This window comes from Lepidochelys kempii, chromosome 1 (assembly GCF_965140285.1).
Source record: "Lepidochelys kempii isolate rLepKem1 chromosome 1, rLepKem1.hap1, whole genome shotgun sequence".
In the NCBI taxonomy this organism is placed as follows: domain Eukaryota; kingdom Metazoa; phylum Chordata; order Testudines; family Cheloniidae; genus Lepidochelys; species Lepidochelys kempii.
The window spans coordinates 5,362,442-5,378,123 of record NC_136380.1 but is presented as its reverse complement, the minus strand read 5'-3'; the positions used below and the strand labels follow the sequence as shown (position 1 = coordinate 5,378,123).

The 15,682-nt window shown below is 45.6% G+C and overlaps 1 protein-coding gene across 1 annotated transcript; it reads right to left on the bottom strand.

Annotated features, from left to right (window-relative positions):
• Nucleotides 1-759: 759 nt before the first annotated feature.
• LOC140917334 (olfactory receptor 52D1) lies at nt 760-10,509 on the bottom strand. The gene is made up of 2 exons (XM_073359953.1): nt 10,382-10,509; nt 760-1,742 (listed from the first exon to the last, which is right to left on the bottom strand). Exon 2 carries the CDS (start codon nt 1,696-1,698, stop codon nt 760-762), a length of 939 nt encoding a protein of 312 aa, XP_073216054.1. The 5' UTR covers nt 1,699-1,742; nt 10,382-10,509.
• Nucleotides 10,510-15,682: the final 5,173 nt, after the last annotated feature.

The window sequence follows — 15,682 nt, the reverse complement described above, 5'->3', positions numbered from 1 at the left end:
AATCACTGTCCATATGATAAAGAACTTCAACATTGCCTTTTCTTTCTTTTTCTCTTTGGCTATCTGAAAGTGTAACATTTGTTTGTAAAACTGGACAAGAACAATTACCACAGAGGGACTAATGGAAAACTACTTTGCATCAAAATGCTACAGTGTCTTATGGTAGTCTTAGGGCAGGTCTACACTACAACTGGGATCGATGATCTGAGATCAATCCACCGGCGGTCGATTTAGCAGGTCTAGTGAAGTCCCACCAACTCGACAGCATATCACTCTGCAATTGACCCCCAAGAAGAAGAGTAACATAATCAATGGGAGATTTTCTCCATCGACAGCCCCCTCTCCACCTCCCCACAATGTAGAACCCGCTGTAACTTGACCTAAGGTACATCGACTTCAGCTGCCTTATTCATGTAGCTGGAGTTGCATAGAGTAGGTTGACACGATGAGTAGGTGGACAGCGTGGTTGTATGGATATAGCCTTAGAGTTACGGAAAGGCTAAGTATCAGAGTGTGTGAGCAGGGAGGCTGAGGGGTGACAATAAAGAGGTCAAGTGATGGTCAGAGACAGGTAACTCAGCAGTGGAAAGAGCAGTGCTTAGTGATGGAGTGATAAGATGTTGGTTGGGAGGAAATTCTCAGACTGTGAACTTCCACAATGGTTAGCTCTACCAAACTGGGACACTGCACCCTTGATTAATGAGGAGATATGCTTTCCTCCCCTTGCCACACAGGTTTCAAGTCAGTGGCCCCAGGTAATCACCTTCGGCAGGTGTATTTGCCTACTCTGTCACGAAGCTCTTTGGTTTTGACCCCATAAATGATAGGGTTGAGCATGGGAGGGATGAGGAGATAGAGGTCAGCCAAAACAATGCGAACATAGGGAGCGATGCCTTGACCAAATTGGTTTGTGAGACTGGAGAAGAGTCCAGGAATATAATATGTCAGCATCACAGAGATGTGGGTTGTGCAAGTGTTGAGGGCTTTCTGGTGGGCTTTGTTAGAGGAGATTCTGAGGACGGCCCTGATGATCAGACCATAGGACAGGGCAATGAGCGTCAGGTCAAACCCATTGATCACAAACATTAGCACCCAGCCGTATATCCTGGTGACTGTGAGGTCCCCACACATCACCTTCTCCACAGCTAGGTACTCGCATTGCATGTGTGGGATAATGCGGTTGGCACAGAATGGCTGCTGACTCAGGAGCAGGGGTAGGGGCAGAATGAAGAGAACAGCTCTTATGAAACCTACAAGTCCTAGCTTAGCTATTTGTGCATTGCTGAGGATTGTGGCATATCTCAGAGGGTTACATATGGCAACGTAGCGATCAAAGGCCATTGTCACGAGGGTGGCTGAGTGCGTAACAGAAACCGTGTGGAGAAAGAACATCTGGGTGAGGCAGCCAGTCACAGTAATGCCTTTCAAGTTGAACCAAAATATGCCCAGTGCCTTTGGTACGACAAAGGTAGGTGTGGCAATGTCTGTAAGTGCCAGTATGCAGAGCAGCATGTACATTGGCTTCTGCAGAGTCTGCTCCATACCTACGACAGACAGAAGCGTGACATTTCCCAACAGGCTGACAATGTAGAATGTAAAGAAAGGGATGGAAATCCAGATGTGGGCAGCCTCCAGGCCAGGGATGCCCGTTAGGATGAAAGTTGAAGCATCAGAGTTGGTGAAGTTAAGAGCTGCCATGAGGCGGTTGATGCGTCGATATGACTCAGAAATGCTCAAGGTGCCTGTAAAGGGAGAAAAGCACAGCAAGGGGGTTACATGCTTTTTAAACAAATAATATGGTAAATATGTTATAGTTATGAACATTCTCGGAGTCTTCTTGAGTGAGGAGTGAAAAACCACCAACGATGTCACTCCCTACTTTCTACAGATTTAGCATAAGGTGGGAACCCTTTGTTTCAAAACTTGGTTTCCAGACTAGTTTGTGGGAAAATTACAGACTCCCCAAGATTGAGTCCAGAGTTATGTGGCCTGGTCACATGGCCTTGTAGAGTCATAGCATCCATTACGTTGAGTCTGTCTGAAGCATTACCAGGGAGGCTCACCAGGTGGGAGATCACTTTCTCTTAAGGCCTATTGTTTCCGCCAATGTCACATTGCCCTGAATAGGCCCTTCCCAACCAGCTATCGAGACTGAAACCAAGTTCCCTATTGGTTGTTACCCAGTTGTAACTACATTTGAAATGCAGAGAAGTACTAAATATTCAGAGCTTCTGACAAAAATCATAAATGCATACAAAAAGGATAATCATATTCAGAAAGTCATAACATTTAAATAATAACAAATAAATTGGTTAGTCTCTAAGGTGCCACAAGTACTCCTTTTCTTTTTGCGAATACAGACTAACACGGCTGTTACTCTGAAACATTTCCAATGACATCGTACATAACCCATATTGCAATGGGGTACATTGTCACAAAAATGTCAATGGTTACTTCTACCAATGAAATGCCTGAAGTTACAGAACAACAACAACTGGAAACAAAACTGAGTAAAGTTTGTGACACCCAGATTGTATTCTATGGCTTGTCAGGGCAAAGAGACCCTGAAAATCCCCAAACACACTCTGTAGCAAGAAAGGTCCCAAAGCTGGCCTTGGACCAACAGTCACAAAGAAAAATATAATCTCAACAGCACTGCCCACCTGTCCACCTACATGCTGCTCTGCGACCCTCTGATGTTCCCCTCTGGTGATATTTAGACTGGTGATCTGTTAGGTCACCCCAATCCTTTACTCTGGGAGCCAGCCTTCCTCTGCTCAGCTGTGAGAACTTCACTCCTGGCCTGTTCACACACAGTCTCTGGCATGTAAGCTGCTCCTCGGCTTGTGCAACCGAATTACACTAGACAATATCTCCAGTCCCAGACACAACCCAAGAAACCTCCCTCTTGCAGGGTCCAGCTATGCCCGCAGGACACTGCAAGCTTAAATGAGTTTGTCAATTTAACAAAGAAATTGAGATGCACCAGGCTTTTTATCCCAAGGGGAGTCTCTGTCACGCTTCAAACCAAACACACTGCTTCAGGTTAGTATAAACAACAAATGTATTAACTACAAAGACAGATTTTAAGTGATATTAAGGGGTAGGCAAAAAGTCAGAGTAGTTACCAAAAGAAAAGAAAATGTAAGCACACTGTCATAAATATAAAGGGAAGGGTAACCACCTTTCTGTATACAGAACTATAAAATCTCTGCTGGTCAGAGGCAAAACCCCTTCACCTGTAAACAGTTAAGAAGCTAAGATAACCTCGCTGGCACCTGACCAAAATGATCAATGAGGAGACAAGATACTTTGAAAGCTGGAGTGGTGGGTGCGGGAACAAAGGGTCTGTCTGTCTGTCTCTGTGATGCTTTTGCCAGGAACAGAACAGGAATGGAGTATTAGAACTTGTTAGTAAGTAATCTAGCTCGAAATGGTTAGATTTCCATTTCCATTCCAAATTAGATTTCCTTTTCTTTAAATGGCTGGTAAATAAGCTCTGCTGAATGCAGTGAATATTCCTGTTTTTGTGTCTTTTTGTAACTTAAGGTTTTGCCTGGCGGGATTCTCTATGTTTTGAATCTGATTACCCTGTAAGATATTTACCATCCTGATTTTACATTGCTGATTCTTTTACTTTTTCTTTAATTAAAATTCTTCTTTTAAGATCCTGATTGCTTTTCCATTGTTCTTAAGATCCAAGCGTTTGGGTCTGTGTTCACCTATGCAAATTGGTGAGGATTTTTATCACGCCTTCCCCAGGAAAGGGGCTGTAGGGCTTGGGAGGATATTTTGGGGGTTAGACATCTCCAAGTGGGCTCTTTCCCTGTTGTTTGATTAACACGCTCGGTGGTGGCAGCATATGGTTCAAGGACAAGGCAAAGTTTGTATGTTGAGGAAGCTTTTAACCTAAGCTGGTAAGAATAAGCTTAGGGGGTCTTTCATGCAGGTCCCCACATCTGTACCCCAGAGTTCAGAGTGGGGAAGGAATCTTGACATGGTGGGAGAGTGGTGGGATCATTTTAAGATTTTTTTTTAGATGCTTTTGAGATTTTTTTTTCATCATTTTGAAGCAGAAGCACAATAGGATTTTAAAAGGACATTTTTTCCCCTTTGGGCTGCTTAGAAACAGGTTTTAAGCTGAAAGCAATTAGAGTATTCCTGTCTCTGCCTGGGGGCCAGAGCAGCAAGTGTAACCAAGGGATTTGTCTTTTTTGAGCAGGAGTTTTCTCTACCTCAGTGCAGGGTACTTAACCTCCTGCAGGGAATGCACAAGTTTTTCACAGACCTGAAGAGGTTTTTCGTTCTTGTTTGTTTATTTAAGCTAAGAGCAACTAGGCGTTTTTTCTGTCTATTTGCCTGGAGACAAAGGATTTTTTCTGTAGGCTGAGAATAGGCTTTTCTGTAGGCTGAGGGTGTTCTTGAGGAAATAGAAAGATGCATCCTAGATGGTAAGCCCAAAACTGTAATCGAGGCGGGGGAGATTGGAGCCAAATGGGTGGAGGTGGCAGAAATGAAAAAAAAAAACTGTTCGTAGTTGGAGCGGATACCAGAAGGGACAACCTCAGACCACACCCTACTACTGGGGGCCGCCCAAAGCCCCAACTACACACCAAGGAACACTCCAGACACCTTATTGTCCCGCCACACCAGTGACCCATCAGCTGGACGATGTTTTAAATGTAACGAGCCGGGGCATGTAAAGGCCAACTGCCCCAAGAACCCCAACAGATTACAGTCCATTGCACCGGAATCACACCAGAGGTCCTCAGGCCCAGATGCCTCCCAGATACACTTGGAGTGGAGGAAAACTGTGAGTGTGGGCGGGAAGAAGGTCACCGCGTGGAGGGACACTGGAGCACAAGTGTCAGCTATCCATGCTTCCTTAGTGGACCCGAATTTAATCAACCCAGAGATCCAAGTGACGATTCAACCCTTCAAGTCCAACTCTTTCAATTTGCCTACAGCCAAGTTGCCTGTCCAGTACAAGGGCTGGTCAGGAACGTGGACTTTTGCAGTCTATGATGATTATCCCATCCCCATGCTGTTGCCAATCAAGTGAAGCTAGCCAAGAGGGTGGGAATGGTCACCCGCAGCCAGGCTAATCTGTCACGCCTAGCTCTCTTCTGGAAACTTCTACCAGGACCCGGTCAGAGGTGATGGAACCGGAGCCCAGGCCACCGTCTGCACCACCAGCAGTGGATCCAGTCCCAGAGACCCAAACGGAGCCAGTCGCAGAACCGGAACCGGCGATACAACCAGCACCAGACCCATTGCCAACACTGATTTCAGTACTTGCAACCCCAACACCAGAGGACCCGACCAAGCCTGTACTGGCAGCAGCAGATAACCCTACTAAAGAGGCTCAGCCGGAGCCTGAACCCCAACATAGTGCACCAGCAGAGAGCGGTTCACAGTCAACAGAAACAGCCCCATCATGTGAATTGCTTCCAGAGGGACCAAGCCCAGATCCACAATCCAATGAGGAACTGATGTCTCCAAACTCAAGGGAACAGTTTCAGACTGAACAAGAAGCAGATGAAAGCCTCCAGAGAGCTTGGATGGTGGCATGGAGCAACCCACCACCTCTCAGCTCTTCTAATTGATCCAGGTTTGTTGTAGAAAGAGGACTTTTCTACAAGGAAACTCTCTCTGGTGGACACCAGGAAGACTGGCATTCTCAGAGACAGTTGGTAGTTCCAACTAAGTACTGGGTCAAGCTCTTGAGCTTAGCCCATGATCATCCTAGTGGCCATGCTGGGGTGAACAGGACCAAAGACCATTTGGGGATGTCATTCCACTGGGAGGGAATGGGGAAGGATATTTCTACCTATGTCCGGTCTTGTGAGGTATGCCAAAGAGTGGGAAAACTCCAAGACTAGGTCAAAGCCCCTCTCCAGCCACTCCCCATCATTGAGGTTCCATTTCAGTGAGTAGCTGTGGATATTCTGGGTCCTTTTCTGGAAAAGACATCCAGAGGAAAGCAGTACATCCTGACTTTCATGGATTTTGCCACCCGATGGCCGGAAGCAGTAGCTCTAAGCAACACCAGGGCTAAAAGTGTGTGCCGGGCACTAACAGACATTCTTGCCAGGGTAGGTTGGCCCTCTGACATCCTCACAGATGCAGGAACTAATTTCCTGTTAGGAATTATGGAAAGCGTTTGGGAAGCTTATGGGGTAAATCACTTGATTGCCACTCCTTACCACCACCAAACAAATGGCTTGGTGGAGAAGTTTAATGGAACCTTGGGGGCCATGATATGAAAATTCATAAATGAACACTCCAATGATTGGGACCTACTGTGGCAGCCATTGCTCTTTGCCTACAGATCTGTACCACATCCCAGTTTAGGGTTTTCACCATTTGAACTTGTATATGGCCGTGAGGTTAAGGGGCCATTACAGTTGGTGAAGCAGCAATGGGAGGGATTTACACCTTCTCCAGGAACTAACATTCTGGACTTTGTAAGCAACCTACAAAACACCCTCTGAACCTCTTTAGCCCTTGCTAAAGAAAACCTACAGGATGCTCAAAAAGAGCAAAAAGCCTGGTATGATAAACATGCCAGAGAGCGGTCCTTCAATGTAGGGACCAGGTCATGGTCTTAAATGTGCTCCAGGCCCATAAAATGGAAGTGTGGTGGAAAGGGCCATTCACGGTCGAAGAGTGCCTGGGAGTTGTTAATTATCTCCTAGCATTCCCCACCTCCAACCGAAAGCCTAAAGTGTACCATATTAATTCTCTAAAGCCCTTTTATTCCAGAGAATTAAAGATTTCTCAGTTTACAGCCCAGGGAGGAGATGATGCTGAGTGGCCTGAAGGGGTCTACTATGAAGGGAGAAGTGCTGGTGACGTGGAAGAGGTGAACCTCTCCATGACCCTTGGGTGTATGCAGTGACAGCAGATCAAGGAGCTGTGCACTAGCTACGCTCCGATGTTCTCAGCCACCCCAGTACTGACTGAACAGGCATACCACTCCATTGACTTAAGTAATGCTCACCCAATGAAAGTCCACCCTACCAGGTGTCTCCTCAAGCTAAAACTGCTATAGAATGGGAGATCCAGGATATGCTACAGGTGGGGGTAATCTGCCCCTCTGGCAGTGCATGGGCATGTCCAGTGGTTCTAGTACCCAAACCAGATGGGGAGATACGTTTTTGCATGGACTACCGTAAGCTAAATGCTGTAACTCGCCCAGACATCTATCCAATGCCACGCACAGATGAAGTATTGGAGAAACTGGGACGGGCCCAGTTCATCTCTACCTTGGACTTAACCAACGGGTACTGGCAGGTACCGCTCGATGAATCTGCCAAGGAAAGGTCAGCCTTCACCACACATCTCGGGCAGTATGAATTTCATGTACTCCCTTTAGGGCTGCAGAATGCACCCGCCACCTTCCAAAGACTTGTAGATGGTCTTCTAGCAGGATTGGGAGACTATGCAGTCGCCTACCTTGATGATGTGGCCATATTTTCAGATTCCTGGGCAGAACACCTGGAACTTCTACAAAAAGTCTTTGAGTGCAAAAGGGAGTCGGGACTAACTGTTAAGGCTAAGAAGTGTCAAATAGGCTGAAACAGAGTGACTTACCTTGGACACCAGGTGGGTCAAGGAACCATCAACCCTCTACAGGCCAAAGTGGATGCTATCCAAAAGTGGCCTGTCCCAAAGTCAAAGAAACAGGTCCAATCCTTCTTAGGCTTGGCCGGATATTACAGGCGATTTATACCGCAATACAGCCAAATCGCTGCCCCACTGACAGACCTAACCAAAAAGAAAGAGCCAAATGTCGTTCAGTGGACTGAAGAGTGCTGGAAGGCCTTTCACCAGGTTAAAGCCACACTCATGTCCGACCCTCTGCTAAGGGACCCAGACTTTCACAAACCGTTCCTAGTAACAAGAGATGTGCCTGAGGGTGGTGTGGGAGTAGTCAAAATGCAGGAAGGACTGGATCAAGAATTCCACCCTGTAGTGTTTCTCAGCAAGAAGTTGTCTGAGCGGGAAAGCAACTGGTCAGTCAGTGAAAAAGAATGTTACGCCATTGTCCACGCTCTGGAAAAGCTACACCCATATGTTTGGGGAGGGTGTTTCCAGCTGCAAACCAACCATGCTGCTCTACAGTGGCTTCATACCACCACGGGAAATAACAAAAAACTTATTCGGTGGAGTTTAGCTCTCCAAGATTTTGATTTCGACATCCAATACATCTCAGGAGCTTCTAACAAAATGGCTTATGCACTCTCTCCCGAAAGTTTCCCAGAATCAACTGGTTAAAATCATCCTTGAGATGTGGAAAATATTTTAGTCTTTATATACTTGGTAGTATATGTAGAGGTGCATGTGTCTTATTAATTCTGTTTTCTCCTAGAGCTCCATGAAGAAATCCCAGCCAGTGTTTCACCCTAGCTGAGATTTGGGGAGCGTGTGATAAATATAGAGGGAAGGGTACCCACCTTTTTGTATGCAGAACTATAAAATCCCTCCTGGCCACAGGCAAAACTCCTTCACCTGTAAAGGGTTAAGAAGCTAAGATAACCTCGCTGGCACCTGACCAAAATGACCAATGAGGAGACAAGATACTTTCAAATCTGGAGCGGGGAGAAACAAAGGCTCGCTCTGTTTGTGTGATTCTTTTGCTGGGAACAGAAGAGGAATGGAGTCTTAAAACTTAGAAATTAATCTAGCTAGATATGTGTTAGATTCTGTTTGTTTACATGGCTGAGAAAATAAGCTGTGCTGAATGGAATGGATATTCCTGTTTTTGTGTCTTTTTGTAACTTAAGGTTTTGCCTGGCAGGATTCTCTATGTTTTGAATCTGATTACCCTGAAAGGTATTTACCATCCTGATTTTACAGAGATGGTTCTTTTATTTTTTCTTTAATTAAAATTCTTCTTTTAAGATCCTGATTGCTTTTTCATTGTTCTTAAGATCCAAGGACTTGGGTGTGTTCACCTATGCAAGTCGGTGCAGATTTTTATCAAGCCTTCCCCAGAAAAAGGGGTGTAGGGCTTGAGGGGATATTTTGGAGGGTAGACATCTCCAAGTGGTCTCTTTCCCTGTTCTTTGTTTAACACGCTTGGTGGTGGCAGCATAGAGTTCAAGGACAAGGCAAAATTTATACCTTGAGGAAGTTTTTAACCTAAGCTGGTAAGAATAAGCTTAGGGGGTCTTTCATGCAGGTCCCCACATCTATACCTTGGAGTTCAGAGTGGGGAAGGAACCTTGACACACGCAGTCTCAACTCTCAACTCTATTAGACTTGGCAATATCTGGATTAAGCATTTTTCTCACCCCACTGTATATTGCAGTCCTTAATATACAAGTTTGTTCTTTAAACCCTCAGTCAATGTGGTTTGGAGGGCACAAGTCCAGGCATGTCTGGGGGGCATTGCTGAGTCTCTCCAATTAAGGTTGCCCAATTCCCTTAGTGGGGCCTCATGCACGTGAGTCATTGCATTGGAGCTCCCTTGCTGGACAATGGGTGTTGATGGGTTGTTTGACACCCTGCCCCTCTATTGGTCACTTTCCTTGCTGTTGCCTCTGGGGAGCTAATATCTGGCTGATTCCCCAACTTGCAGCATGTTTTAGTGACCGCCATACAACACCATTCTCATAACTCTATATACATTAATGATGCACATGTATGGACAGAGACATGACTTTCAGCAGATCATAACCTTTCCCCTGAGACATTACAAGGCATGCTTCATATGTAAAATCCCATTTATATGAAAATGAGGTCTATGATGGTTACAGGATGCTCCCCGATGATAGAGAATGTGTCACCTCATCCCTTAGTTTGCTGCAAGAGGTTAGTCACTGACTACCTCAACGGCAGTGTGTGTTACAGTTCTCTTGGTACCCAGCCATCAAGGCCATGAGGTGGTGTGCCTCAGTTTCCCTATTGGGACACTGCAAACCAGGTTTCTCTGCTGTGATCTGATTTAATTCTGTTTACAGTTATTATCTATGAACTAGACTTACCATAAGGTTTAACATCAGTCATCAAATTCTTATCCCAAAACTTTACATTAATACCATTTTTTTTAAATCACAGATGGGTGTTTACAAGTATCTTTATGCTACCACACCCTCTGTTCAGATACTGTAGTTTGAGGTTAGTTCGTTCATTATCCATGGTGTCCTTTGACTCTCTCCCAAGTAATCAGTCAATGGCTTGTCTTTCCCTCCAGTGTTCCCGTCTGTGTGGGCTCTGAATTTAATTGTGTTTCTGGAATTTTGGTGCCTCAGGGTCTGGGAAGATAGTTTTTCAGGGCGATCCTGCACATTGGCTGGCCCTTTGCCCCCTTTCCCTAGAGGACGGTGATCTGAGCTCTGTGGGCTAGGTGTGTTTACCCTTTGATCAGATGCACCGTTTTCCCAACAGCTTTCCCACGACTGCTTTCAGTGTCTCACCAGCCTGTGGGAAGACACCCCCTTCTCTGTCAGTTGGGCCATTTGTATTCTCACAAACTACCACCTGGCAACTTCCTGGTCTCAATTCCTCCCTTATCACAGGCGTTGGAGCTGCATCTAAATGTAAAGAGACACAGATACTTTCCAAAAAAAGTATCAGAAATAGGGTCCTGAAAAACTGAGACCTAGACTGTGGTACCCTCTGCCACCCCCTTCTCTGTTCCTGTGAAGTCAGCTGTCTGACTGTTCCCATTCAGGACGTCAGTTACACAGTTCCCTCTCAAAACCTGGGTCACCAGCTGTCAGGGTTCCCTCCCCACCCTGAGCTCTGGGGTAGAGATGTGGGGCCCCGCATGAAACACCCCCTACGCTTATTTCTACCAGCATAGGTGAAAAATTCCCAAGGCACAAATCATTTCCTTGTCCTTGGACAGTATTACTGCCATTACCAAGTGATTTAGACACAAGTCGAGGAAAAAGGGCCACTTGGAGTCCTTCTTTCCCCAAAATATTCCCCGGAAACCCCTTCACCCCCTTTCCTGGGAGGCTTTAGAATAATATACTAACCAATTGGTTACAAAGTGAGCGCAGAGCAAACCCCTGGCTTTTTAGGACCCTGAAAATCAATCAGGTTCTTGAAAGAAGTACTTTATTATTATTTTGTTTAAAAAAGTAAAGGAATAACAGCTAGAAAATCAGGATGGAAGGTAACTTTACAGAGTAAATTAAAAAAAAAAAAAAAAACACAGAGGATTCCCGTCTGGGCTCAGCTTCAAAGTTACAATAAAACAGAAATAAAACTCCCGCTAGCATATGGAAAATTCACAAGCTAAAACAAAAGATAATCTAATGCATTTCCTTGTCTTGACTTACAATTTGTGTAATTTTAGATGTATCATTTCAGGTATCTTTTCAGGAGATGGTTTACCAGCTTGGTCTTTCTCTCTGTGTGTGTCCAGAGAGGGAACACACAAAGAGAGCACAAACAAAAACGCTTCCCCCCCACCCCAGATTTGAAAGTAACTTCTTTCCTTATTGGTCCATTTGGCCAGGTGCCAACCAGGTTATTGCAGGTTCTTAACCCCTTACAGGTAAAGGGATTCTGTACCTCTGGACAAGAGGGATTTTATCTTACCATATACATGAAGGTTGTTACCCTTCCCTTTATATTTATGACACAGGCTGAGTACATGGGTTCACAGATGCTGATGCAGCCTTCCTTCCAGTGTCCTCAGCATCATACCCCAAGTGACTAGTGGGGAGACATTCCTGTACCCCCACTATTCCTTCCCCAGTTTCCTCCACTGGATCCCCTCCTAAGACACATTTCTCTGTGCTCCTTCGGAAGCATTCTTTATTTTGTTCAGCTGCAAAACTCTGCCAGCTAAGAACTGGGACAGTTTCCTTACTCACTGACAATACCTTCCCTGCCTCTGCCCCTGAGGGCATGTTGCCTAGTTTAAGCCCCTCCCATACTTGGAAGCACCCTGCTTCCCTGTCTTACAGAGTGACAGGAATCCTCACTCACCTCAGTGGTTTCTGAGATTCCCTGCCCCTTCTCTGGGCTCTCCTCTGGGACTCATTTCTCTATGCTCCCTAGAGTTTGTCTCTGGTTCAGCTGTGACCTGCTGGAAGCTAACAACCTGGACAGATCTCTCCCTGGCATTTATTACACCCCATCCCTTCCTGATGTGATGTTTCCTCCAGCTTGAGTGCTAGAGTTGGTCTCAACCACCCTCCTGCCTGGAAGCATGTGGCTTCCCCCTGCTGCAGAAGAATCAAGGAGACTCTCTCCAATTCTCTCAGCAGTTCCTGAGATCTTACCCTTTGTCTCAGGGGTCCCAGCATAAAACTCCCTCCTGCGGCAGGCAAATACTTTAAGCTGAGCTACACAGAAAGAACATGACCAAGGAGCAGGTCGACTAGGAGTTGTTCCTTTACTTCACAGTCAAAGCTTTCCAAACCTTCCCACAACACATGGATTTTATTTAGATGTATGAGGAATCTGCTTCCACCCACCCCCACAATCTCAGCCATTTGGCCAGGTCGCATACTGGACTTTGGGACCCACACTCTGCTTCATCAGAGAGATCCGGGCCCCTGTATCTCTCTGCCCCAAGTACTCCCTGCCATCCATTTGGGGAGCCTTGACTTGCTCCATATCTGGCTCTGCAGAGGCCAATCTCACAAAACCAATATGATAGGTTTTGATTGCTTGGGGAGTTTCTCTGGTGAGGACAGGAGAACTAATATGAACTGTTGGTTGCCTGTTTCCTCCTAGCACAGGGCATTTATTCCTCAGGTGATCAGTGGAATTACACTGACAGCACCTTTTGAGCTCTTCTGCTTTTACAGGAAATTTGGAATGAGGGTTAGAGGAATATTTTTGGATAAGAGAATGTTTAGACTCCCACCCCCCTACTGTCAGCTAAAAAAGCCATCTCATTCACTGACTCTATCTTTGTCCATGCACTCCACAGTCTATCTTTCTCCCATAGACACTGCTTTACTTCAGCCTTACATATGCTGAGGAAATGCTCTTCAGCAACAAGTCCAAGCATTCCTTCAAAACTTGCCACATATTTACCCCTCACCCATTTTCCCAACAAATCTATGATCTTGTTTACATATTCCCCATTACTCGTCCCAATATCCCTCTTAAGATTCCTGAATTTAACTTTATATATTTCAGGGGTAATTTGAAAACTTCACAAAACTGTATCTTTAAATTCACAGTAGTCTCTAAAGCATCTTCGCTAGGCGTTCCATTGAACACATTTGGAGCTTTGCCAGTGAATTTTGCAATGCATCTGATGAAGTGAGCTGTAGCTCACGAAAGCTTTTGATCAGATAAATTGGTTAGTCTTTAAGGTGCCACAAGTACTCCTTTTCTTTTTGCAATCAGGGTAGGAGCTCTCTTACCATCAGGGATTTCATGTATCACACACAGACTGTTGAAGGCAGTCAGATATTCAGCTATATCATTCTTCTCACTGTCTGCAGGACATGAGTGTTCCCATTTGTGGATTTTTGGAGTGATGGGAGTCACTTGGCTCAGGGGCCTCTGGTTCTGCTTCTCTATCAAGTCCAGTTGGTGTTTTCACTCTCTCTCTTTCTTTCTTCCTGCCCTGTTTCTCTCTCTGTCTCTCCTTTGCTCTTTTTCTTCCATAGCCCTGCTGTGTGCAGCCTCCTCCCTGGCTGCTTCTTCCTCCATAGCCCTTTGGGGTGCAGCCTCCTCTTCTTTGAGCCTCATTTGAAACTTGCGGTGGTTTCCCTTCTCTGCTGTTTCCAGTTTTGCCAGCTCTAGTTTTGTAGACTCCCTAACTGGTAGTCATTTTTCTGCTTTCTTGTGCTTATTTCCCTCACCCAAAATAAACAAAGAGAAAATATCATAAGTGTGACCTCCTCCTGACTGTTCTTAGCCAGTGCACTTAAGACTCACTTAAAATAACAAATATCAGTGCTTAAAGTGTGAACTTCACTTGGAGTAACAAGCTGCATGTATTTCAGGTATCAGAGTAACAGCCGTATTTGTCTGTATCTGCAAAAAGAACAGGAGTACTTGTGGCACCTTAGAGACTAACACATTTATTTCAGCATAAACTTTTCTGGGCTACAGCCCACTTCAGCGGATGCACAGAATGACACGTATAGTAAGAAGATACATATATACATACAGAGAACATGATCAACAGTGTGCCCTTGTTGCCAAGAAGGCCAAAGGAATTTTGGGATGTATAAGTAGGGGCATTGCCAGCAGATTGAGGGACGTGATCATTCCTCTCTATTCAACATTGGTGAGGCCTCATCTGGAGTACTGTGTCCAGTTTTGGGCCCCACATTACAAGAAGGATGTGGAAAAAATGGACAGAGTCCAGCGGAGGGCAAGAAAAATTATTAGAGGACTGGAAGACATGAGTTCTGAGGAGAGGCTGAGGGAACTGGGATTGTTTAGTCTGTGGAAAAGAAGAGTAAGGGGAGATTTGATAGCTGCTTTCAACTACCTGAAAGGGGGTTCCAAAGAGAATGGATCTAGACTGTTCTCAGTGGTAGCAGATGACAGAACGAGGAGTAATGGTCTCAAGTTGAAGTGGGGGAGCTTTAGGTTGGATATTAGGAAAAACTTTTTCCTTAGGAGGATGGTGAAACACTGGAATGCGTTACCTAGGGAGGTGGTGGAATCTCCTTCCTTAGAGGTTTTTAAGGTCAGGCTTGATAAAGCCCTGGCCTGGATGATGTAGTTGGGGCTTGGTCCTGTTTTGAGCAGGGGGTTGGACTAGATGACCTCCTGAGGTCCCTTCCAACCCTGATATTCTAGGATTCTATGAAAAGCTGCACATACACCCTGTTCTCTGCGCCACGGTGACATTCCCCTCATGTTATCTGGAACATGTTATCTGCTAGGTCACTTTCCTTTCTCTTGCCTCTGGGAGCTAATATCTGGCTGATTCCCCCAATTATAGCATGTTTTAGTGACCACCGAACAACACAATTCTCGTAACTTCATATGCATTAATGATCACCAATATGGATAGAGACATGACTTTCAGGAGATCATAACCTTTTCCCTGATACTTTACAAAGTATGCTCTATATGTAAGATCAGGATTATATGAAAATGAGGAAAATGGGGGTTACAGTAGGGTCCCCCAAGGTATAGACTGTCACAGCACCCACAAATACTTAGTGCCACTTGTCTGTCACTGTACATCCTCTGCCTGACTCCACAGCACTCAGCAGTGCCCACTTCTCTCTGTACACCCCATGCCTGCTCCCACAGCCTCCAGCACTGCCAGCCTGCCTGTGTACACCCTGCTCCCTGCCCCACAACCCCTGGTGCTGGTCACCTGTCCATGTAGGTCCACCACCTAACATCCCTGCCACATAGGGATACCTCTCACCCAGGACCAAAACCAGGTGCCACACAACACAGTGACATCTCACAGAAATGAGACAAAGCTTTGATGTATTGCATCCAGTTACAAACCTATATGCACCTTCCTGAGGCTGCTTTTCCATGCTGGCGATTGCTGACATTGCCACGAAACTGTAGTGGGCTTTCTCACAGGATGAAGGATGGTCTGAATAGGGGACGGTGCCAGAGACAATCTGCTACTGTGTGGTTCACTTTACATTCCAGGCTGAGACACCTCCCGTACGCAGGAGGCCTCATGACGCCTCTTTGGGCTGTGCATTACGGAGGACGTCCATTCCTCATTTTGCATAATTTCAGGACTCTGAGTCACTCTGATCTGGAT

What these genes read in the sequence shown, in the direction of transcription:
- LOC140917334 (XM_073359953.1), bottom strand. Translation starts at nt 1,698, where the DNA reads ATGGCAGCTCTTAACTTCACCAACTCTGATGCTTCAACTTTCATCCTA.